Source organism: Clytia hemisphaerica, unplaced genomic scaffold, assembly GCF_902728285.1.
Source record: "Clytia hemisphaerica strain Z4C2 unplaced genomic scaffold, Clytia hemisphaerica genome assembly, whole genome shotgun sequence".
Classification (NCBI taxonomy): Eukaryota; Metazoa; Cnidaria; class Hydrozoa; order Leptothecata; family Clytiidae; genus Clytia; species Clytia hemisphaerica.
Genome location: NW_027104187.1, coordinates 8,772 through 33,951, shown reverse-complemented (window position 1 = coordinate 33,951; position 25,180 = coordinate 8,772). Strand labels below are relative to the sequence as shown.

Here is a 25,180-nt window from a genome sequence, read left to right as displayed (position 1 = left end):
AAATTTGGGTGTTGTTCATGTAAGTTTGACCATTATAAATACCATTAATCATAATTGTCTCAAAATTTGGAGCTGGAGTTTTTATAACATAAATTGGAATTGAACTCTTCACGTTACGTTCGTTTTAATCTATATTTTTTATATTTTTGGAAATTTTTCACCCCTTACAGGAAATGCAAAAAAATATACTTATCAAAACATATCGAAAAATTGATATCTTACAGAATACAGTAGAAAAACTTTACCATAAAAACTTCGAAATATATACAACTGTGCATTCACTACTATAATACAATATTTTTCAAATTTTTCCATCAGCTAATGAAATTAAAGTAAAGCAAATTTTGCTCGTGTCATGAAAATATTTCTTGTCAAATCTTAAGGAGCTAAATTTAATCCCCTAAACTAGATTTTCGGTCCTTTTTTCCCCCTAAATATAAGTTATGTATAATTTTGTGATTTCAGACTATATAATGCTCTAAAGGATACCGGCCATGTTAACTCTATAGCCTATAAAAACAGACCACGTTATTTCGAACACTATGCGGTTAAATGGAACTATATCCCTATACTGACCCAGGTTAAAATGTGAATGTTACGGCCTAGCCCGAATAATGCGATATGTTATAGTGCACCCTTGTGTCACAGGCCCCCACTCCGCTGGAAGATTCGGTCAAATTCCGTCCCCGATGGCAAAAATACCATACAATTTTAGCACCTTGGAAAATTGAGCTTGTTTTCATCCCAATGTAAAATTCAATGGAAGAACCATCCCTACTGGACTTTTTGACCTGAGAAGAACGGAATTTCCATCCCCATTGAGATTTTGATTGAATTTTTTTCAGCCCTGCCTACGCGGGAAGAAGTCTCACCGGATTTGTGAGTATGTGGGTGAGAAGAAAGTGAATTATTTGGAAAAACCCTACTGGATCCCTACTGGATTTCTTATCTGCATTGGGTTTTCGATAGAAATTGTCGTTCCCACTGTGGGAAAGAAGAGAGAGTGTGGATGGGTGAGAAAAATTAAATTATTTTGCGTTTTTGTTCTTGATGGATTGCTTGTCATCATCATTGTTGTTGATGCTTGAAGATTGTGATTTCTTGCGTGACACCAAAGATGACACATGCGTTAGCCGGTAAACTGAAAACCAAATGAGAAGTTAGTCGGTTAGTACGGTGTTAGTAGGGTAATGATAAAGGTGTTATTATTGATGCTGATGTTAGTAAAATAATAATGACAAAGGTGTTATTGGAGAATTCTCCGAAAATTATCCGTATATTGAAAGGTTTGAGTTGCTTCTCTCTAATTCGATATTTAAGAGACTACAACACTTTTCTTCGAACTTTAGAGAAAATTCGAATCATAGAGAGCATTCGAACTGTTGAGATTCGAATTGGAGATAGAGGGTTAACTAAGCTGGTTATGGCATTATATGAAGAATGTTTCATAGTACAGCTTATGATTATGAGAAATTATTTTGGGTAGGCTGTAATTTTTTTATTAAGATGAACGAATTAAGTAATAGCTAGTGAGTTTGTTTAGCTAGTGGATTTATCCACTGAATAAATTGGGATGGTGTGTTGGCCATCAGTATAACTATGTTTCGCCGTCGACGGTTTCGCTTTATTACAGTAACCAAATGTCAATAGATAAAATCCTAGTTCAATTAAAATGAAAACGAACTAAAAACTCTTTCTCTTTTTCTTGTTTCCCAGTAACCCGATTATTATTAATCCGATATTCCGATGATTTTCGTCGTCCGATCAATTGCAACTTACTTGAAATATATTTAGAGTTGTATTTACTGGAGCTGCCAGTCGAAGTACGTTCCATCGATCCGAACCCGAAAAATCGTTTCCATTCACGGCGCACTTCAGTGCTTCTCAACGTGTAAAAGATGAAGATGAAGAAACCTTGAAGCGAGTTGAAAATACAAAACAACCATTGGAAGAAATCCCGTAACTCGCCGATCGCCAAGATAGCAAAAACCCATGTTAACCCGAGTAAGACAGAACAAGCGAAGGCGATTCGAGCTTGAGTCATTTTCTTGTTCTTAGCTGCTTTGGAGTCTTTGACGAGTTGGGAGCCATCTTTGATTGCACGTAACACAAGCACGAGGACGATCATGTTGCCTAGCAATACCAAGACAACAGGCAACAGGACAGCTGCGAAAAATGGTATCCCACGCACAACACAACTAAAAAGAGAGAATTTTGAATTAGTTAAACATTTCCGCTGTAAGAAGTAATATCAAGTAAAATTCTGAAGGGCTAAAAACTGGGCATATTGACATAATACCCACTATATAGGAGTTTGTTTACGATTACGGATACGGATATTCTTAGATATAATTAGACAGAACTAATTCGGTAGCACAGTATCAAATTAATTTTCTCGAAATCGTCCGCCCTTTAAATTTCATCCACATCGGAAACTATGCAACACTCAATTCTCAAATAATGAAACTAACAATAAACCACTTGATTTTTTGAACTGTAAAGAATTAGGTGAAATCCCTTTCCAATAGTTACAACTGGCTAATTATTCTCGCCAAATGAGTGAGACAGGGGTGTCCGTTTTTATTACTTTGTAGAGAGTAAAGAGTACTTACAACTGTGCATGCGTTTCATCAGCAGGTCCAAGGTGATCAGGTTTAGAAACTGCAGTGATGATGACAACTACTGCTGGAAGACCTTGTTGAAAAAGAAATGAAAAGTTTTTGAAATTCATTGAAACTATGTGTGTAAAAGCTCGAAAAATTGCTGTGAAATAATTGAAGGATTATCTATTCTCTTTTAAATGAAATGGACAAAAAACTCACAAAATGGGGAAAATAAGAACATAAAGTCAAATAATTAAGATTATCCAAAGGCTTCAAGAATCTTGGATGTCCTTATAAGAAAACGTGTAACTGAGTGACTCCAGTCTCATACGTACCCCATGAGAATATTGAACATTTGACCATGAATCTGAAGTTACTGGCTCCACCGCTGAACACTTTTACGAAATTACGATATAAATTCAACGCTTCAATAGCCATCCAACAGAAGGTCGTCAATATGAAGTAATGCAACAAACCAGCCACCACCTGAAAGCAAACAGAAGAAGATACGTGATATTAGACAATGTTATCGTCCGTTACAGTGATAGTGAAGGCGGGAAAATATGGCGGTATGTTCACTGTATACAACAAGTTGTCTTTCGAAACCACTCTCCCACGGCAATTTCTATTATTTATAAGAACTCTTTATAAGCACTATTCCCACGTTGCTATGTCCAAGGAAAGACAGACGCTTGCTAGTCAAAGTTGATACATGTCTTTTATAAGAAAAAACTTTATAAGAACATTTGCAAATCATAAAACACCCAACTTCTTAGAAAACTGGATAAAAATACTCACAAAATGGTTAAAATAAGAACATGTTAAGAACTTCTTCTGGCTTAAAACTTAAAAAGTTAAGAACAACAGAAGGATTCAAAAACTTTGAGCGTTCTTATAAGAAAAACGTGATAAATTGCGGTGGGATCGATGAGTTATGCAGCAGCTACCCCTTGAAGTTTTATTCTTAGGGTTTAGCATAGTTTAAGGAATTCTATACTTTGCATTATGATTTCAACGCATAGATCTTTCAACACTCAAACTTAAAAGATGCACGCTTTTGAAGAAACAAATTTTGCAAAAACCTGAAAAAGATAAGAAGAATCCCACCTTCAGCTTAGATGACAGGTGCTTATTTCAAGCCAATTAATTTAGTCCCATCCCAAAGTAAGAATAATATAGGGAGGCACAGCAGGAGAACAGTAAACTCACATGGACTAAACACTGAAAAAACTTCGCTGGGAAATTTAGAAAAACGATTTTCTGCTGAAAATAGAAAATGTAGCTAAGCACATTTTCCCGGATATCTTTTAATAACAACATTGTACTGACCTGACATCCAATTCTGGGTTCAGTTTTTTCGGCGCCCACCAAAAAGATGATGAGGACCGCACTGAGTGAAACTGATAAGTTGATCAAAATCTTTGGTGGAAGTTTACGTCGTAATTTACTGTGAATAGAATATAAAAAAAGATGAAAGGGTATCTTAGGTGGAAAGTAAGAGGTAGTACTAGGACAAAACTCTATCTGAAGAAATTTAGCACCATTACGGAAACAACTTATTTGTAAGAAGAGCAGGTTAGAGACCTAGTGTGTGCCTAACTGTAAAAAACTCTGTAATAATTATTAGAAATATAAATAAGACATGTTGTCGTCAATTTAAGGGAGCGGATTTCAGACCATAAATATTATCAGGAAAATTTCCAAATTGAAACCGGCTTTGGAGTACTCTGAAGAAGTGTAAAGAGTAGAATTTAGATTTACGAAATTTCTATTTCAAAGCGTATTTTACAGACAGAAAAGTTGTAAAAAAGTTTTAACATTTCTTGGCAATAAACGACCGAAAAAATGAAGAGTGACTAAAACAAACTCTTACGCGAAAGCCATGTATGTGACAATGGTCAAGAACAAGCCAGCCAATGAGATTCCACAACCAATCCACGTGATTATTTGAAGAGCCAATGGGTTTGCTCCAGTTTGTGAAACGTCCAATAAGATTGCAAAGTTTGTTAAATGATCACATTCACATTTCACTTCATCTGAACCGAACTTACGGATGGTCCGGCAACCCTCAGTCGACCAATCTGAAAATTTTGAGAAAATCTGTATTGCTTTGTTGAGACTTGAAAATTTCGAACCAGATACATCAAACATTACAATTCAATGTCTCTGTCCAGTCAGTAGACAGGAATTCACTTCCAGCTCTACCGTAAAATATGATGATGTTTAAGCACCTTGGCAACAAAACTCTGAAAACGAGGCCTGGAATGATTTCATAATTCCATACCTTGTTTTTCCATGTCATAGAATTTACACGTATTGACCAATCCCGTCACGTTTGGTTTCTTGGTTTGAAAACCTAGTTTCACTGGATCTGTTAAGTTGCGAATTGTGACGTCATCAACGGAAGCTGATAAAACCATACTCTGAATGGAGAGGTTACCATTTTTGGATAAAAAGAAAGACGGTTTCTTGAAAAGGTAAGAATATATTGGTCTGTTTGTTGCCTTGCCAACCACTTCAGCTGGCAGGATAATCGAGGCATCTACTGTTTCATCTGGTGTTTCATTAGTTTGGGTAATCGAGAATTGAGTTGAATTTGAATTTGAATCGGTGAGCGATTTAATCAAAATCGGGGTTGTTGAATCTGGTCTCAAGATACCGAACCCAATATTCCGACGTTGGATAACTGTGGCATTTTCGGTTGCCGGCTGATTTAAAGCAAGAGTGTCGAGCTGTGAAAGAATGTTAGACGAGGTGCTCATTTGTTCGTTGGATTCGATAAGAATCTCTTCCTCTGTGTCCAACACACCGTCTACTGTCGCAATGACGTTCTCCGCAACCTGCAGATGAAATGAGAAAAAAATTTCCTTGAAAAGTAAATGAAATGTGAAGCAACGATTAAAGGTTTTATTTTTACATTTCCCGTTTCATATCACACATATTTCATATCAGGACAGTGTCTGCCTATTGTTATATTGTGCTGATATAAGCAAAAAAATGTTTTTTCTTTTCCACTTTCTGGTCAATCTTGCACCACATATGTGTCAATCCAATACAAAAAAGCTTGTTAATGGTCAAGCAAATGACATCACTCTTATTTAAAAACAAACCTTTTAACTTTTCTAGTACCGATTTAAAAGAAAGACCCTTATCATGAGCCTGATCTCATTACATACTGCAAATCAACAGAACACGTAATTAAGCAATAAAGATTATCCAAGATCTCTGATCATATCCAGAAAATCGATGTCGAGTTTTACAGATAAGGCCTTTGTATTTTGTTCCTATTCAGTTTTTTTAAACAAAAACTATTCAGTTTTTTTAAACAAAAACTATTCAGTTTTTTTTTTAAAACTTCATTTTTATTTTTTACTGGGCTAATAGAAGTCAGTACAAAAATTCTTTATCGACGAAATCGTCATCAAAAATTCAAATCTTTCTACCTTTTTTATCTTCTTACGAGAGAAAGCTATTCAACTACTTGTGGTTTTCTCAGTTCACCGCTAAGGGAAATTCCCTTTAATGCTTAAATGAGCAGAAAAGTTAAAATTTATCTCTAGCTCATTGAGCATAACCTGATAACAGATTATGTATTTTCTGGCCCAACAAATCGGCCATTTTCCTCAGATGTTAGTTTTAGCGATATTTAGAGCTTCAGCGTGTCGCGTTAAGAAAACTCCACAACTCTCAGGTTAATTGAGCAAGGCAGGAAAGTAGTCTACTTTTTAAAACGCTAAATAGGGTAAATAATGGTTGAAACTGGTTCGTAAACTTCAATGTTGAATAACAACTTCCTAAAAAAATCATCAGCTCACCTCTGTACTTGAAGCATTTTGAGCGACGACAACTTTCAAAATATCCGTCACAATTTCCACGTCAAACCGACTTGTCAGATTTCCTTCGTTGACGATAGCGCTGAGATTTCTTGACACTATCAACGCGTCTTCTGTATTCTCTACCGTCTAAAAATAAATAAATATTCTAAAGGTTGTTAAAAAGTTACGTAACTTTAAGGAAAATCCACCATTATGGAAGCGACCCCATACGCAAATGGAACGTTTGCTTCCACGGCGGAAGTTACGTACATAACTTAGTCAACTTGCAAGACGTCTTAGCCAACGTTAGTTTTACTAAACATTGACCCACAGAACCGTATCATCCGGGTTTGGAGTATTGATGAACGATTAGTAGTAGTTCTAAAAAGTATTTATGTAGAACTTGAACGCCTCAATACTGTTAAAAATTAAAGAATTGTCTAAAATAAGGTTTTACTGAACATTGAGACAGTACGAAAATGAAAACGATGCATTTTTTTACTCAATGATTTTCAGTGGAATTTTCAACAGTTAAATATTAAAGATGACATTTTAATGTAAATTTTAGTTGATAATTACTGTTTTGAAGCCTAAATAGCGATTTTTACAAGTTTTGGCGTTATTTACGGCCCTAATTAGCGTATACCTAAAATAAGGCTGTGGCGGAATAAGAGCCGGCGTAAAAAGGGCCGATAAGGTCCTAGTCAAAATGTGCGATTTTATGTCTTAATGTTTTCCGGCGATTCCCTAAATTCAGGATTAAACAAATTTAATACACTTATCCATATCAATTTTCTAAATTTTATCTTCTGGACTAGTAAAAGCCCGTACAAAAATTGCGTCTTCGTATTCATAGACGACATTATCATTTACTCAACCCTACTAAGAGTTTGAGAACCATCTTATGAAAGACAGCTACTAAACTACTTGTGGTTTTCTTAATCTACTAATAGGGAAATTCTCGAAAGCCCGGTTGAAAATTTGCGATAAGAATTCCGATAACCACAGTGCGCATGATTTTCTTTTTATCTCAATTATGTGAATGTAAAAAAACGATGCACCCCTCTGCTTTTTTCTTAGACGATGTTATCGTCCGATATAGTGTTAGTGAAGGCGGGGAAATATGGCGGTATGGCGTTATGGCGGTATACGGAAAAAATCGACAGGAGAGTTTTGAAGAGAGATTGGCAACTCTACCGACTGTAAACCCTTTTCGGTAAAAAAAAACCCGTTTGCGAATTTTCTTCGGCTTTGAGCTTTTTTCTTAGATAGTGATTCGACTTAGACTATAGCATAGTCTACTTTTTTCTATGAGCTTTTTTATCGCCTTTATGATATCAAGAAATTTGGTTTCAAGAAAGGCATTAGTAGAGCTCTTGTCGCACTGATCCTTATCAAAGGAGGCCCACTGAGGTATATTCAAATTGAGAATTTTTATCCAGTTCTTCACTATAGAGGTCTGCGATTCAGATTACGAGATGAGAAATTTATTTGCTAACTTTTCTCATCTCTCTTTTCTTTTTTATCTTTTTATCAGTGTGAACGTAAAAACCTACTTATAACTTGGCACTGCTTGGCACTCCCCACAAATTACAAACAGCCATTCCTTAAACCTACTTCTTATAACGTAAAAACCTACTTATAACTTGACACCCCTCCCCCCCCCACAAATTACAAACAGCCATTCCTTAAACCTACTTCTTATAACGTAAAAACCTACTTATAACTTGACACCCCTCCCCCCCCACAAATTACAAACAGCCATTCCTTAAACCTACTTCTTATAACGTAAAAAACCTACTTATAACTTGACACCCACCCCCCCCCACAATTACAAAACAGCCATTCCTTAAACCTACTTCCTTATAACGTAAAAACCTACTTATAACTTGACACCCCTCCCCCCCCCAAACATTGCATCTAAATCTTTCTTCAGTTTATTTTGAGTCTTCCAGTATAAATTTCACTTGACCTTCAGAAAAGGTAATTCAAGTGAAAAACTAACCTGAAGTTCAATCAGTTTCTCTGAAGTCACTGTTTTCGGTCTACAAGCGGAAATGTCAAATTTCTCCCAAGCTGAGGTACCAACAGTGTTCGAGCGACATGCCCGATAAACTAACTCTTCCGTACCATCCATACGTCCGTATTGACATTTAAACGATACGGAATGACCCGTTAACGTAAACGGGAATGAATATACACCACGGAAATTGACGTCACCTTCCGTCACTGCGATGCAGCAGCCTGAAAACGAAAATAAATGCTAGGTTTTGTAGTTGAATTGAGAAATCAGATTAAAAATTACTCTGAAAAATGCTGGTTTTTACCATTCATGTTCTTACTTTATTATTACTATTATTACTTTTCGCCAAAATTTAGCGGAAAAAGCGGTGATGATGCAAGAACTAATTTGAATAGACCGATTCGACAAAATCCAGTTAGGAACAAAATCTGTCTGTTCCTAACTGACATAATTTTCACCCACGAAATGAAAACAAACACAAAACTTATGCACAGGTCGAAACGGGAATACTTTAAAAGCCTTGACACTAAGCAAGGTGTTACTAAATCATCCTGTACATATTTTTCTACCATTTCTTACAAAAAGGACTGATCGTGGGTGAAAATGACGTCACAAGGAATCGGTGTATACTTACTTTGATGTGTGATATCAAACGATAAAACGTTATATTCTGTCGAAAGTCCGTTTCGTAGATTGGATGAGTTGATTTCCGTACAAAAACGTTCCCGGACTGCCCGAGTACCGGCGTAAATGATACGGAACTCAAAAGTTGCGAAACCACCTCTGAAAAATGAAACGCGAGTGTTTTAAATTTTAAGTTTATGTGAATGAATTCAAGCTCTCAGTTAAACTTTGACGGTGTACAATATTAACTAGAAATATAAAAAATTTATTAACTTTCTCGTCTAAGATGCCTAATAAATTGCTTCAAGACAACTGAAATCGGGGGACAGGGGCTAGGAAAAGAATGGGTGTTCCATGTGTAGAAATGATGTTGAACGTGACTAGAAGACATAATTATCTGGTAAAAGTTGTTTCCAGTAATAAATGATCAATTCTTACCTGGTCACGTCACGAAATTCGACTTGTAAGTTCAGATTCGGCGATTCTCGGTCACCATTGATAATGTCTTTCAACTGTATGTGAATAAATAGAATTTCAAATCAAGGAAAACAGTTTGTTGTCTACTTTAAGTGGATTAAATTTCGCGTGGACAAATTTTCGTGATTTTTAGTGATCGAGCGAAAAATTTAAAATCCGAATTTCGGCCAAAACACCTAGGAAAATGAAAGAAATTTGGTGAAAAAAAGACCAATTCGCGAAAAGTCTACGCGAAAATTAATCTACTTAAGGTTATTTTTGTTTCTGAACCGTTATGCTAGAGTCACAGTACAATTACAGTAGGAACTAAAAACTGCTTCCCAGGTATATGAAAGATGATCAAAGATTTGAAAAAGACATCAAAATGAACTTACAATCAACTCTCTTTAATACGAACTTGAATTATTCGAACTAATCCAAATTTTAGTCTCTCGCTGTAATTTTCAATATCTTTTTTTTTATTCCAGTGGACAAACAGGGACAAATGATGTATCAAAATTTAAAGAAAAATGATTCACCTTATCAGCCAGTGTATTTGGTTGAACTTGGTTTTCGGTGTCGACCAAAGTAATTTTGACGTCAGTTTTCGCAATATCTAGAAAATTAAGTAAAATGCATTTTTTATCAATTTTTGAACGTCCGTGCAATGCGGCACCCCCTTCTCACAGACCTGGAACATATTCCGACTGGAAAAATTGGCCAAAAAGTCGTCCTCAATGGAAAATTATACTCCACCAATTTTGTCCCCGCTGAAAATATTCAAATAAACAAATCTACATTGCAAACAATTGTGCTATTTTTCAACCTCACTGAAGTTTTTGATTTGAAAACAATGGAATACGATTCCCCGAGCCATGAAAAAACATGGGAACATCAATCCCCACGGGTTTCAGTCCGTTATTTTTAACCCAACTTGCTGAAGAAATCCTAGCGGGTCTGTGAGAAGGGAGTGTAATGTAAATGTCTGGACATTCTATTGCATTTTCATACGAGTTGTTTTGACTTTACACAGATGTTCAATACTAGCCTGTATACAAATTCGTTTTAGCTAAACAGAACAATATAAAAAACGCTATGGGATGGTACAGGCTAATTTTAGTAGTGTTTCGGAATGTTTTCGGAATATTTTCGGAAGTTAAATGATCAAATGATCAAAATTCGTTTACCTTTCAGTCCGAGGAAAATACTATTGGAAAGATATTCCCTTTGCTTCTCGTCACCATCGCGTACTCCACATTTATATGTTCCCTGGTCAGCTAAACTAAGTTTTCGAATCACTAAATCGTCTACGTTATATCTTGGTAAGTTAGGCAACGCGTCAGGGTCCATAGAACGTCTTTTGCGACTCATTACAATCGTAGTATCAATCTTTTTGTTATCCTTGATCCAGAAGCTAGTCGAGTATGTGTAGGGTGAGATGTAGGAGCAATTCTTGATGAGAACTTGTGCGTCTACGATGAGTTCATCTGTGTTGAAATGTAACTCGTCTGGGAAGGTTGGCCGCTCAGCTTAAAAGAGATATAAAATGATACATGAACAAAACCTCGATTTCACAGTCCCAACCTTACCTCGCGAGCATGGCATCCTAGAATATTTTAGGCAGCGATGTTGATGCGTGAGTGATATACAAAAGTGATAATCAAGGAAAATCAAAGGTAAGAGTAATCGAGACAATTGATCGCTTTTGAGGATCTGGACAAGCTAAATATCGTGGGTTTTCACAAAAACCAAACTAAGAAAAACGGAAAAATATAATACCTGTGCAAACGTCAAAATTTCGGTTGTAAAACATCCGATCAAATTGACAGTTGGCTGGTAGCTCTGCAACCTTGCTCTTCCAGCTCTCAAAACGTGCTTTACAATCAGCAGTACATGCAAAATTGTTGATATACAAAAGAGAAACATCGTCTGAGTTTGTTGGCTTGATATTTTCAATTTCAGTTTCACTTCCACCCTCGATCAGGGTGATCTTCAATGATTTCACTTCTCCGCCCACAAATGATACAGGGGCGTTTATGACTAACGAAACATCCTCTGTGTAGTAAATCTGATACGGTGAATTATACTTAAATGTGACGTTACCGTCACTGTTGTATCCTTGAATGAACGTACTAACATTCAATTTATTGGCAACGTTAGACTGCATACGTAAATTTGAAAGTGGCACTTTTAAAGCAACAATACGTTGGTAGTTGGTAGGCATTTCAAAATGATAAGAATTTCCTGTAGAATTTGTGAGTGGCTTTGAAGAATAGTTCACACATTTGTTAAGTTCTTCGTAATCGGGTCTTGTTGTTTTACACGGGTCAATCGACGTCAAAACCAGATCCACCGTCTGATCCCGAATCGGATAAATGGTTGTGTTTGAAATCCGAACTTCAAATCGGAATTCGACATCGGAATTCAGCTGATCAGCTATGGCACTTGTAGTGTATATTCTTCCAGTATTTTCATTGATACAAAAGAAACTTAGCGGGGCAGTTTTGGGGAGACTACTTTGGGTGCAGCCTTCGGGTGATTTAATGTCCCGTCCATCTACTGTATCAAAAGTCTTGTTATTAGCAGCTGTAACGCTCAGTAGCTCATACTTCATCGGGTAGGAGAGGGTTGCATACATTGCAGCCTGGCCAGGAATAACTTCCACTTGACTATAAGCTCCACCAGATCTCTCAAGAAGGTATTCCGTTTTCAATATAGAAGGTCTTGGGTAACCTGAAAAGAAAGAAACATCGTTAAGAATTGGCCAAAAAAACTCTTAGAAAAAAAGTTGAGTTGAATGGATCATATCGGAAAATTCTTTTTTCTTAAAATCAACCTTTAGACCGTTTACTATTTGGTAAATGAATGACTTAATAAGATTTCCGAATTAAGCTACCGAGTACAGCAATTTTGACCCTGACAGCCAGGAGATCTCTCTCTGCAAGCCTGGAGATCGACTTTGATAATTCCAAAAGTAAAATTTTATTGCGTTAAAAAGCATCTTCAAAATCATACTCACTACCACAATTTCCATATAATGTTCTTAAACCATGCATATCAGGGTCTCCACACATGACTTTAAAATTAGTTTCTGGTGATTTAGAGTACGATAAAGTTTGTGTGTATAAATCGTACTCTTTAAAAGCGTTCTTGCATTTCGGTTCACCCGTTAGGCAATAATCTTTAAAAGGGATCAGAAAAACGCCCCATTTCGCCCAATCAAAATTATACTCCACTTCTTTTTGTGTTTTATGATAATAACGTGTGGCTGAGAAAACGAAATGCATTCCTTCAGTGTATATGATACGGTTTGTGAAACCGGCTTGTTCCAACCGGAGAAAATATGATGCTTGTGTTTTTTGGTAGTCCGTTTTCAACCAGAATCGGACGAAGTCGCCCAGTTCGCTTGGGTTCGGTGTAGGGGCCTTTGATGTTCGAATTAAATGTGAAATAAAATATTTCTGACCGGATATCCCATTACGCGGACAGTTTAAATTGGACGGATAGGTCGCTCTCGAGATTTGTACGGTTACGTTATAACTGTGCATCAAACTGTGATCTTTTTGTGTCGGCACCAAATGAGCGATATATGCACATGGTACCTGACACTGCATTGAAAGTGTCCGATAAAGAGAATAAGGCCGAGTACAAAGTGATGAAATCCGGAGACTTAATTTCATCAAAGTTGTGAACTGGAAATGCGGGAATGCTTCTTTCTTTCGTGTAATATTCAGTGTGATTTCGAACCGCTCATCCGGGCTGATGCGATCGATCAGTTTTGTGTTGTAGATTTTACCATTTGACTCATTTATACAAAAAAATAATCGAGGCAAATATCCAGTTGAGTAGTGTTCAGTGCAATCTTCATGCCCCGTAGACGTCAGAACTTTGTATTTGTTATAATGCATATTACTGACTATATCTTTTATTTTGATGACGTAATCATTGCCACCATTATGGAAAGGAAGGTAGTCTGTAGCAACGAGTGTCGGAGTTCTTGAATCTTTGACTGAATCGTATTGAAAAACAAATTTTTGTTTTTTGGGTACTGTTGAATTACCTGTAAAATATATAAGAAAGTTCCTTTGGTCGTATTTAAAAGTTTTTGTATTAGTGTGTATAATGTTTGTGTGTTAGTGTTTGTGTAGAGTTGTTGTAGTTAGTTAGACGTTTGTTTCATCGTTGGGATATATTCATGCACAAGGTGGTATTAATTGGAAAATCAATAGAAAACTTTCCACCGACGATCAACTGATGCCTGGTGTTAGTTCGTTTGTATTAGTGTATTGATGTATATGTAGTAATACGATTGTGTAAGCATTAGTAGTTGCTAAACAATGTTTGCATACCCCTCGAAGTATTTTATTATACGACTTCTATTAGCTGCTTCATTATTAGCTGGTTAGTTTTAAACTTGTATCAGTTATATTAAAGTGGTACGAGGGGTATACTGGTGTTTCTCTAATTGTGAGTGTATATGGGTAACTGTAAGTATAGTTGTATTTTTATGCTCTATCGCTGAATGTCATTGATAGGTCTTTGGATGCCAAATAGTTACTACTAGGCTACTTGTAATTAGCCTAGAAATCTAAGCTAGATTGATTCAGTCACTAGGATAGATCTGATGATAAGTTGTGACTGAATAACAGTATTCCAAGGCAAACTTAAAATCTTTAAAGCGCCGAAAACGCTATATTGCCATTTGCCGTGTGTCCTAGCCTTGTGAATACGGGCTTAGTTAACTAGGCTAACTTGTCATTGAGTCATTACAAGTAGCCTCGTACAGTATACGATAAGAAAGTAATATATGTGTATATAAGTTAGAGAAGTGTAAGAATTAGTAGTTCTTGAACAATGTATGTCTGGTTCTTCTATATTACTCAAAATACTATAGTTATTAGTCTTACCTGGACAAAATCCATATTTTGGTCCAAAACTCAATTCATCAATATTGACACATCTCGCTTGAAGTTGTCTAGCGTCATTCATATACTTTTGCGCCAGAAGGACACAATATGTATTACCGGTGCAATAATCGCGACTTTCCAATAATACAAGTGTGACCACTTTCTCTCGAAGTGAACGCGAGCTTTTAAAATCCCCACTTTCGATGTAAACTGTATGTAGTTTGACTTCAATCGTCGTTTGACTATCAACTTTCACAGGATAGCTCAAATAAGCAGCTTCTGTTTTTTTCTCTCGGTACAACATATCTATTTCTTCTGGTTCCTGGCCATTAATTTTAACCCATAACTTCAAAGGGTGGCCATCTTCGATTTCAGGCGGTGACTTTCTCGGTAACTGGTTAAAATCAATATTAAGTTGTGTTAAATAGTGATCGGTTTTGAAAGTCTCGAATCGATAAACTAACGAATCTTTCGGGTTATTCGCGTCTTTATCGTTCGTTATCATCACGGTATCATTGTTGCACTTTTGTAATTCTGAACGGAGGGAATACATTAAATCACAAACTGACGTCACTTTGATCGGGATAGGGGCGACTTCCGGATATTCTGTCTTCAAAATCTGCTGCGCCCGGAAATGCATATAAAAATTCAATTTCTGTTTGTTTGGTAGATTGAAATATTTTGTTGTAAAGATGGTACCACGAATGTGATCGATGCAAAACATCTTTCGGTAACTTGTGTAGCTTTCCAGCGTATTTTCGCTGCAGTCGTCCCGACTGACGTGGATAGCTGTGTTGTACCACCTAGCTATAAAATGAAAGAAAGAAGATCGATTCGTAGGTTAGAATAGAGAGCTGAACTTGCTTTAAACTTGAAAATGATTTAACCCTTTCCGTGCCGATGTCGGCATATGCCGAAATGAGCATTTTCGATTTCCTTGTCATTGTCGGGATTTGCCGACATGCGAAGTTTCGACCTATTTGCCAAAAATTTATCATTTTTTACAAGATTTTTGTATTAGGTGGTTTGAAATGAAAAAAATGAATAGTTACAAACTTTTTTATGTTGGAAAATAACTATTCTACAATGTTCAACTCAAAATTATAGTCCTTGGCTGATACTTCATATGTTATTCAGAAAATGAAGTCAAAATCGCTACTTTTTTCCCATGTCGGCATCGGCAAATAGATCGAACCTTCTTTTTTTTTCCGTGGCAAATAGGTCGAACCTTAAAAAATACGCACGGCAGTTAAAGGGTTAAAGTGAAAATTGATTAATAGGCTAGAACAGAGAGAGGTAGCAAAAGTTCTACTATCACTTTAAATAGAAAACAATAAGAAAGGTAATAAATATTTTTGCTCAAATAGTTTTTAAAAGGAACAAAGAAGGGTCTTATAACTTGTTATATTCGAACCTTCAAAACAAAGTTTAAAAAATCGAAAAACTCTCATTAATCTCCAATTTTGATTTACATATCATTGTAGGATTGTAAATCAAAGTCGGAGAAACTTTACTCACGTTTACTGTATGTATCTTTCTCATCCAACAATCTTACATCAATGATGGAATATTGAGCATTTTGATTATTCAATGAAGCTTGCACTGTTCCAACAACTGTCCCTGTCTTTGCTTCAACATCAATTACAAAAGGTGTCAGCTTTCCCCGACCTTCACAGAAGTCTCCGAGATGTTCGCACGTTGGAGGGTTCAAGATATTGAAGTCTAGAAATTGAATTACGATTTAAACACATAATCAATTCTTTGAAGCTTTAGGACACTGGACTAGAGTTTATCAGGTTAGGGTTGACGAATCTCTTTGTGATATTTAGGGTTGAATGGTGTATAAGGGATGATTAGCCAGATGTGATCTCTAGAATATTTCATAAAACGTACAAGACTACATTTTTGTACACATTTTTTTTCTTACAGACAACCGAGTTGCTAAGGAGACTCAAGCCCTTAAATTATCCGATTTTCTTTTTACTTTCATCTTCTGAAGAAACAGCATTTTAGACAATCTAACCATGGCAAACGCCCTTGATCCCAAGCAAAAAATATGGTGTGATATCAGGGATGATCAAAGCAAATTATCCCAGAAAATGAGCTAGAATGCTAAGAAACCCCATGTCTGACCCGAAAATTGGAGTTGCTTAAAGAGAATATTATGTCCTATTCGTTTATTTCATACTATAAAACAGTCCCATTTGAATTCGTTTACTTTCAAAGCTCAGAGATGCCCCATATATTAATTTCAAACTAAAGCCCATTTCTAGGATGAAGTCAAAAAACAGGTATGCAGAAAGTGATAAACTACCTTCTTGTGCGTCAATAACGATTGGGATGTACAAAACAAGAACCAAACTACAGCACAGTGTAATGAAGGGATTCATTTTTGATAAATTGAGGAGTCACTGATCAATGCATTTCTATTTTACCTGTAAAGAACGAAGAGGATAAAATGTAAAGAATAAGTTAGTCTGAAGAATAAATTTTAAAGGATAGCATCTATAATACCGTGCATAATATATTGATAATTTTGGAATCATTGCTACTGAAAAACAATTTCCCCCTTCGCCCTTACTACAATGCTGATGGATCGGTCAGCCGCTACAATTTTTCGGCTGGGATTGTAGTAAGGGGGAAGGGGGATGCCTTATAAAATTGCACGGTATTGTACAACAATCTTGTACAAAACATTGGCGCTCAGATCCCCGATTACCGAAGGGTTACCATACTAAATTAGATCCACTATACTAAAGCCATTCATATTTTCTTTCAGAAAACTCACTCTAAATCTCAAACTTCTTATGGAAAGAAAAATAATGACGACGTCAGCATGTCATTGAGTCATTATTGTTGAGAGAAAATACACCAAAATGTTTACACTACTTTAATCGTAGAAATTTTAGCGAGACTAATTTTAGCGTTTTAGCGAGTTTTCCCTATTTTCGCTAAAATTAATCTCGCTAAAACACGCCGAATCGACAGATCGCTAAAATTTATCCGCGCTAAATTTTTCAAAAACGCAATTCGCTAAAATAAATCCAGTTTTTTTCTTCTTTTTCTTTTACGATTTTTGCGAAAACTAATAAAGATATTTATTTTTGTCGGTCCCTAGAGTTCTGTAAGAAAATGTAGGCTTAAAAACACACGCTTATCTCGAACCTCCGTTATATCTGGAACTTTCACCAAAATACATCTCAAAAAGTTATTTGGAAATGGCGATTCGCTAAAATTAATCCACGCGAAATTTTCTCAGACAAGTATTCGCTAAAATTTATCCACGCGAAACTTTTTGAAATCGTGATTCGCTAAAATAGATCCAAAAAAAATCAAGATTTTCCTGACTCGCTAATATACGCTAAAATTACTCTCGCTAAAATTTCTACGATTAAAGTAGTCGAAGGGTCTACAGTATACTTAATCCCAACAACGTACAACGTTTTCTTCCTCATAACAACATACGGCATAATAACAACTTCAGAATGCTTCTGAATTATGGATCAAAAACTAGTTTCAAATCCACCTGGAAAGCATATGATATGAGAAGCTTTTGACTAGGACCAAAGCACTCATTCATCCAAGTGCTTTTGAGAGCCCTATAGTGTGGAATTTCTCCAACTAGGAACGCCTAGAAACAACTGAACTCTACAATTAATCTATGAACATAGATTGTTAACGAAAGCAAACACAGACAAGCAGGAATAATGAATTAGTTCATGTACTCTAAAATATGATCAAAACCTTCTCGAATCTTACGGTAAACAACTGCGTAGAAGTCTATGCTATCAATCCGACGACCGTCTTGATTGAAAATTTTGTAAAATCCGGCGTGACGTTTGAAGTGATGGGGGGGGGATAAATTTTCGAATTTTTCACTTTTTGCACCTTCAAAGCACAATAAAACGTTATTTAATTGGATTAAAACAGGATTTTTACTTTCAAACAAATTTAGTCTGCAAAAAAGTGAGGATTGCTCCCCCCCCCTCCTTTGACGGAGGCCATAAAAGTAAATTTGGCAATAAAGAAAATAATAGAAGGGTTAGTTTGAAACCTACCTACATTTTTACACAGTTACTAAAGTGTATCTTTAGTACACTTTGCTACATAGAAATATAAGGAAAAAATCCAATGAAAATCTGCAAAAACGGCGACTTCCGGCATTTTCAACCGGAAAAAAATTTTTCTCAAAAATCAAACTCAGTCATGTTTTGAGCATTGTGAATACGCGCTTTCTGCAAAAAATCATTTTTCAATCAAATTTTTTTTTGAAAATCGGGCTCCGTCACATTTTAGGTATTACCGAGTTTATGTATATGTGTTTTTCTGCGACGGAGACGGTAAGGTTCTAATTTGACTAGATCATGACTGACTGAGGACTACGGTAAATCAGCACTTTTACCGTCCTCAATTTTTCGGGTCAGAACTGCGGGTTATTCGAAATTGCTTCAGTCACTCTACCGTCCTCAAAAGTGCAAGTACATAATTTCGCTATTGTCATTTTGCATCAGTGTGCAAAATTTCATTAAAAATTATAGCTCGAGAAATTCAAGAAATACTGTCTTTCTGGCGAAAATAGGTTTTTCCGGCGATTTTTAAATAGTTCCGGCTTCAAAAATCAATTTTATTGAAAATGGAAACATGCTTGATGGTGGGCATTGCTATTAATAATGTTTTTGAATGAAAAAACAACCAATTATAAGGAAAAATTCCAATGAAAATCCAGAAAAACAGCGATTTCCGGCATATCTCCGGCATATCTCCGGCATTTTCGGCCGGAAAAAATTTTTCTCAAAGATCGGACTCAAAAATCGCCATGTTTTGGGCATTGTTAATACGCATCTTTGAGCAAAAAATTAATGATAAAAACTCGAGAAAATGCAAAAAAAAAAACAGTTTTTGCATCATTGTGCCAAAAAACAGAAAAAAAGTAATGAGCCAATCCCGAGAAAAGCTGGTAACAGACGAACGAACGAACGAACGATTGGTTAATTTAAAGGACCTTCATCGGGGTACCCGGAGGTAGGTCCAAAAAGGTACTCTGACCATCGGCACATCCCGTACCTCCCCCGGGTAGAACTACACCAATCAGAAAAACTCCAGAACAATTAAGGTCGTTTTTAGAAAACAAAATCCGTAAATCATTTGGAAAACTAACTTGAACGAAATCTCTTAATGTACCAAAGCCCATGTTTCTAAACATTTAAAAGTTTTAATCATGATGTTTCTATACTGAGATCTTCTGTCAAACACCCACCGCCGTACAAACGTTTTGAAAAACAACTGTACTACGTCAAACACGAAACACTATCTTAGGTAGATGACATAAAGACGACTGTTTAGGTTCAAAACAACACAGAGTCTAGAGATTTTTCCATCTCAATCTCTGTTGTCTAAATAATCACTTTTTTAATCCTCCCCCGACTTTTTGATGACGTCACAAATAAACATTACATAATCTAGAACTTAAAAACTACGGACCCAAATTTGCTGATATCTTTCCAGATATAGCACATCGGATATTATCTAAGTAGTAGCATACGAACTTAGGTTACCTAACTTACACAGGGATCAAACCCTAGCTTCTTAATTTGAGAATACCATTTTTGTAAGATTTATCCAGCTAAAATTCTTGCAATTCAAACACTGAGTCAAAAAATGCAAGGTACTTTGTTACATTAAATTCTCTCACTTGAAAATTTATGTCAATCTTGCTGTCATTTTACATTCAAAATACATTTTTAGGTTCCTAGATTCCATATACAAAACAAGAATCTGCCATAAAAAATGAGAATCCAACATGCCAACGATTTCCACCAATTCTCGTAACAGATAAATTATGTTTTGAAAACATATGACCCTTGACACTTTATGTATACAAGCAAAAAAGACATCTCATTCTAAATTTCCGTCCAAAATAAAGATGTGACTGTATGGAAAAACTGAATTATGGATTTGATATCCACATTCTTAACTCTGAATTGACTTAAAGTCGAGGAAGGGGCCATAGAGGACGACTATTGGACTCCAGGATAAACTGCACTAAGAGATAATGATTGGAGACAGTTGGAAACTTAATGTTATTCAGTTTCCATAGCAGCGAACCGATATCCGGGTTGCCAGCTTAGCTGATCATAGACAGGTAATAATTTATCAATAAAGGATTTTTTTGATGTTCAAAAGAAAGGTCAATGGGCCAAATGGTTCTTGTGAGTTTTTTTATTCGCTCAAACATTGACAAAATAGCGATCATTTTGATCCAAACTTTTGAAATGATGAACATTTTGTCCAGCCAGTAATTATCACAAAACTCAAAGATAATTCCAAAACAAAAAATTATCAAGGAAACAGAAGGAAATGTTTTATTCTAAACTTCAAAAAAACATCTTGAAATTAAACCAAAAACGATGACCTAAAATACTCTCAGAGGAAATCAGCCATTTGAACCAACAGAAAAAAACAGAACAAAAACTTATTTCATTTCATTGAATCATCAAGTGTAACAGAGTAACAGAGAACCCATATAACAGAGTACTTTATTGACATAAAATATAATCCTTATCTTAAAGCTTGATCAAATATTGTAAGAAATTGTTTTGACATATATTCCTGATAAAAACACTTCAGTTTAAAACCACTAATAGGTGGGTCTGAAATGAGAGGCAGATTAAAAGGTCAGAAATATGATCTTGAAGCACACTAAAAAGACTTACTAAAAACTTAAAAACTTTTCAAACTTCAGAATAGTTAGGATTTCTGTTACGACAATTCTGTTTAACAAAATTGGATTTTTAAGCATGAATATGAGAATTTGAAATTTTGAAATTTACCATATCATTTATATCAAATTAAGCTGCGTCAAGATTTTCCAGCATTGAGATTACACGTTTTTTTCATTAGAACACCTAAAATTTGGCTGAGCCTGGATGTGCTTATTTTTTTTAGCAATTTTCAGCCTAAAATGTTCTTAAATGCGTTCTTAATTTTTCAGACTACTCTAAATCGACAATATGATACAAAATAAAGAGCACTTAAATTTGGCAAAATTTGGACAATATTTGACTCTCGAATTTTGAAGATCCACCCCTAAATTCGGTTAAAACTGCTTAAAAAGAGGAAAAAATTGTAGTTTCTTGTCATTTTTCCAAACTGAGGCTGGGCATGTTCTTAAGATGTTCTTAATTTTTCGACGAATTTCAGCCTATATGTTCTTATAAACTAGGTTCTAATAAAAAAAAACGTGTATTCTGAGTTCAAGCAGGGGGGGGGGGGTCAAGCAGTTGATCCAAAACATCATCCGTAGTAACTGATTTTTAGGACCACCCACCCATCCTGATTCTTAATCCACCCATGGATGAACTGTTTTTCAATCACAATCTTTGTATACCACCCCCTAAAACAGTCTACTGGGGTATTTTGACATTCATTAAGTTATTTTAATTGATGTTGGTCGACTTTCTAAGTAATTTTCAATGGATTTCTTTTTGAAATAATCAAGAAAGTAATATTTCTATGAATCAGTATATATGAATAACTATGAAAATAAATCTAGTATGAACAGGTAAGAATATTAATCAAAATGATAAAAGGCAGTAAGAAACAAAATTATAACAAACGTTATTGTATGCCTCAGAAAAGATTCAAATATCTCTTTTTTAGAATCAAATAGAGGTCTAGGTATTGATAGAGGTTATAGATGGGATTCATGCCAGCAGGTGTCAATACCATACAGTTTCAAACTAGTTCTGTACTATCATGTAGCGCAATTTAGCTCTATAACCATTCAAAGTCAGTTAGATCTTGTGGTTCAGGCCCAGTCCTACCCAGCCTTTAAGTGTCCCCAACGATGTAGAAGCAAGACTTTGATGCAGTTTGACGTTTTAAAGACAGAAGAAGAGGCAAAACTAGCACGAATCATAATAAATGAATTTTACAGAATGACATATAAAGCAGTTAAAGTCCAATTTTTTCCCTGAATTCTTTCAGAGACCACCCCTTTGGCAGTTAATCCACTCTTGGATTAACTGTATTTATAGAAATTTGAAAATGGACCACCACGGTCAAAACAGGCATAGTGTTTTGGATCAACTGCTTGACCCCCCCTGGTTCAAGGTGAATATTTTGCAAAAAAAATAAGCATCAAAAAAATATTTGGAGGTATGAGTTAATACAACAAATCAATTATTAAATATTTAAAGTTAAAGATTACAATTTCAGGAAAATCCTTTAACGAAATTTCTGATTCATAACTCCTGGTAAAAGCTGCAAACCAAGCAAATAGAATTGTCTGTCATATCGCCATAAATCAAGAAATCCTCGTAAACACGGCCCTCGTAAACACTCAACATTTTGTCTGCCTCTTTGCTTTAGAGTGGAATAAATGGTATAAAAATCACATGGATTTCATTAAACGCGATTAAAAGCTATCAAATAGTTGTTTATAAGAAATTATGGTTGAAAGTTAAATACCTCAATTTAAAAATTGAACACGAATTCACCACAAGGCAATATTTGTAATTATAATGCAATTTTCATCGAAAATGTCTGTCTGATATATATTGGGCTGACATTCCATGGAAAGACTCAAAAGTAATGGCTTGCAAGAGCTTGAAAAATCCTAAAAAAACAAAAGTCAATCTCCAGTATAGCCTAGACTCTAATATTGATCTTTATTAGTTCTTATAAACTGGGAAAAAAGGTATTAAAAGTTATTAATTGAATTAAAATGGATGGAGATTATAATTTGAGTCATATTGTACAATGGAAAGGAGTTAATGAGAGTAGGTTGTTTATTCATTAACTTGTTTAGGGATTATTATCCTACACAACAAAAGATGCATTACTTAATACCTCGACATCGTTATCAAATTGCGTATAAGAACACAAAGCCACCAAGAAACACAACATAACAACATATGATTTTAAAACTCTAAAGAGGAAATAGAACTGATACAAACATGAGATTTAGATTTTTAGAACCTTTTTTTCTACAAGTTTAATTTAGTCCAAATAGCCAGTAACGCATTTAAAGTAAAGTTTTTGTTTCCTTTTGTAAGCCCACTCCACTTTTCAAGGACTTTTCAAAGTAGAATTTCCTTAAGAAAATCAAGCATGGATAAGCTTTTCATATCCGCAACAAAAAGTCAAAACCTTAAAACGCGATACAAAGTATACGCTAAGCAGAGACCTTCCACATTTTCTCTTATTAATGATCATATTTTACACTAATAATTAAAACGTCTGTCAAGACGACAGTCTAGTATTTCGAAATGTATCAATTTTCTGAATGCATAAGAAAAACCAACAGCTTTTAATCCCAGTTGGCAGTCAATTGATAAGTTGATCTATAAAAATATCTATAAAAATATCTCTAAACAGTTGAAAATTTTGGAAGAAAAATTCTTGACTGTAACTCAAGGTTGATTAAAAATCTTTAACATAGTCGTATAACCTAAGCCTTAAGACTAAGCTTCAATTCTGCTTCAATTTCAAGTCATTCACAACCATAACCCACTAATCCTTCTGACCTTGGTTTAACCGGAAGACCCAGTAAAAAGTTTTATTGATCGAATACAGAGTGAAATCAAAACAAGACAAAACAGATACAAAATAATTTACTGTTCACAGAGGGACAAATTAAGTATGGCGGATTCAATAATGATATAAACGTATTTGTCATATGAATTTATGACGCAATATCATGAACAACTGAGATGTATTATAATTTATAACAGCGTGTATGGGGAGGAAAAACTTTGACAGTACGTCGAAAAAAATCTTTCTGTCTCTCATGCTTTGATGTAATTACAAGACATCCAAAAATAGACATAATAACCAGTAAGGAAAAGCGTTTGATATTTGAGGATTTTATTTTCCGAATAGAGACCCTATTGATTTCTACACAGTGAAAAAACAAAACAGTATACTTAGTGATTTAAGTTACCTGATTAAGCTTTAAGACAAATTTCTCAATCCACCCAGGTTTGTCCATCAATATTTGCATATGTGTCATCCAGGTTTGTTCATCAATGTTTGAGTCCATTGGAATTTCGGACCCGAAATCTACAAATCAGTACAATCTTTTGAATGTCACTCAGTGAATGTACCTTCGCCCGGGTCGACCCCATGCTTTGCGAGGGAAACTGGGTACCGTCACTCTGATAAAAGAGTATGGGGAGTATGCTAGGCATTGCATGTGGTGTGGTGATGATACTCAAAGGTTCAAAACTGCCTCCCGTGTAGTTCGAGTACCATCGTCTATACACCAATAACTCTGTCGTGTCGCGAGTGCAGGGTTAGCAGTGTCTGGTAAGCGTGGTAATTTCCCTATCCTAGGGTAGGTATCTATTCAAGGATAGGGCCAATTCTAGATGATTTCACTTCTCTCTTCTCTCTTTTGAAAGTCACACTCCGAGAAAAGATATCCTAGTAGAGCTCGTGAAAAACCGTTTAGCTAGCAAGGTCAAGTGTGAATAAAAGTTACCAAGCCTTCTCGAGTTCTTCTGGTTTGTTTTTTCTTCTCCATGACAACATTCCAGTCTTCTTGTAGCCATGTTGGTCGTATCATGTGTTTGAGTTTGTTGGTCCCTTGGCCATATAATAGTAGTTGTGTATTTTGTTTTTATTTTTCTTCATTTTTTGAACGATTCTAAATAACAATATGTTTATACTTAAAGACAATCAAGAGCATCCTTGGCATTGAATAAACATATTTGATCACACAGTAGTGAATTAACTAAAAACAATTAACAA

At 35.5% G+C, this 25,180-nt stretch overlaps 1 protein-coding gene across 1 annotated transcript; it reads right to left on the bottom strand.

Annotated features, from left to right (window-relative positions):
* Positions 1–186: 186 nt before the first annotated feature.
* On the bottom strand, positions 187–24,435 carry LOC136814915 (uncharacterized). Its single transcript, XM_067071339.1, has 19 exons — positions 24,372–24,435; positions 16,743–16,863; positions 15,947–16,150; positions 14,429–15,235; positions 12,541–13,581; positions 11,301–12,254; positions 10,709–11,050; positions 10,019–10,137; positions 9,504–9,577; positions 9,076–9,224; positions 8,424–8,662; positions 6,419–6,565; positions 4,888–5,443; positions 4,477–4,684; positions 3,933–4,050; positions 2,939–3,089; positions 2,613–2,694; positions 1,780–2,198; positions 187–1,141 (listed from the first exon to the last, which is right to left on the bottom strand). The coding sequence occupies exons 2-19, from the start codon at positions 16,816–16,818 to the stop codon at positions 1,029–1,031; spliced, it is 5,799 nt and encodes a 1,932-aa protein (XP_066927440.1). The 5' UTR covers positions 16,819–16,863; positions 24,372–24,435; the 3' UTR covers positions 187–1,028.
* Between the last annotated feature and the right edge of the window lie 745 nt (positions 24,436–25,180).

Bases quoted from the DNA above. Each gene is read 5' to 3' on its own strand.
- LOC136814915 (XM_067071339.1), bottom strand. From the start codon at position 16,818: ATGAATCCCTTCATTACACTGTGCTGTAGTTTGGTTCTTGTTTTGTAC. The intron at 9,578-10,018 runs GTTTGTCCACTG...ATTCACATACAG, and splicing joins TTGATACATCATTTGTCCCT to TTGAAAGACATTATCAATGG. The intron at 3,090-3,932 runs GTCAGTACAATG...GTTTGCTTTCAG, and splicing joins AACCCAGAATTGGATGTCAG to GTGGTGGCTGGTTTGTTGCA.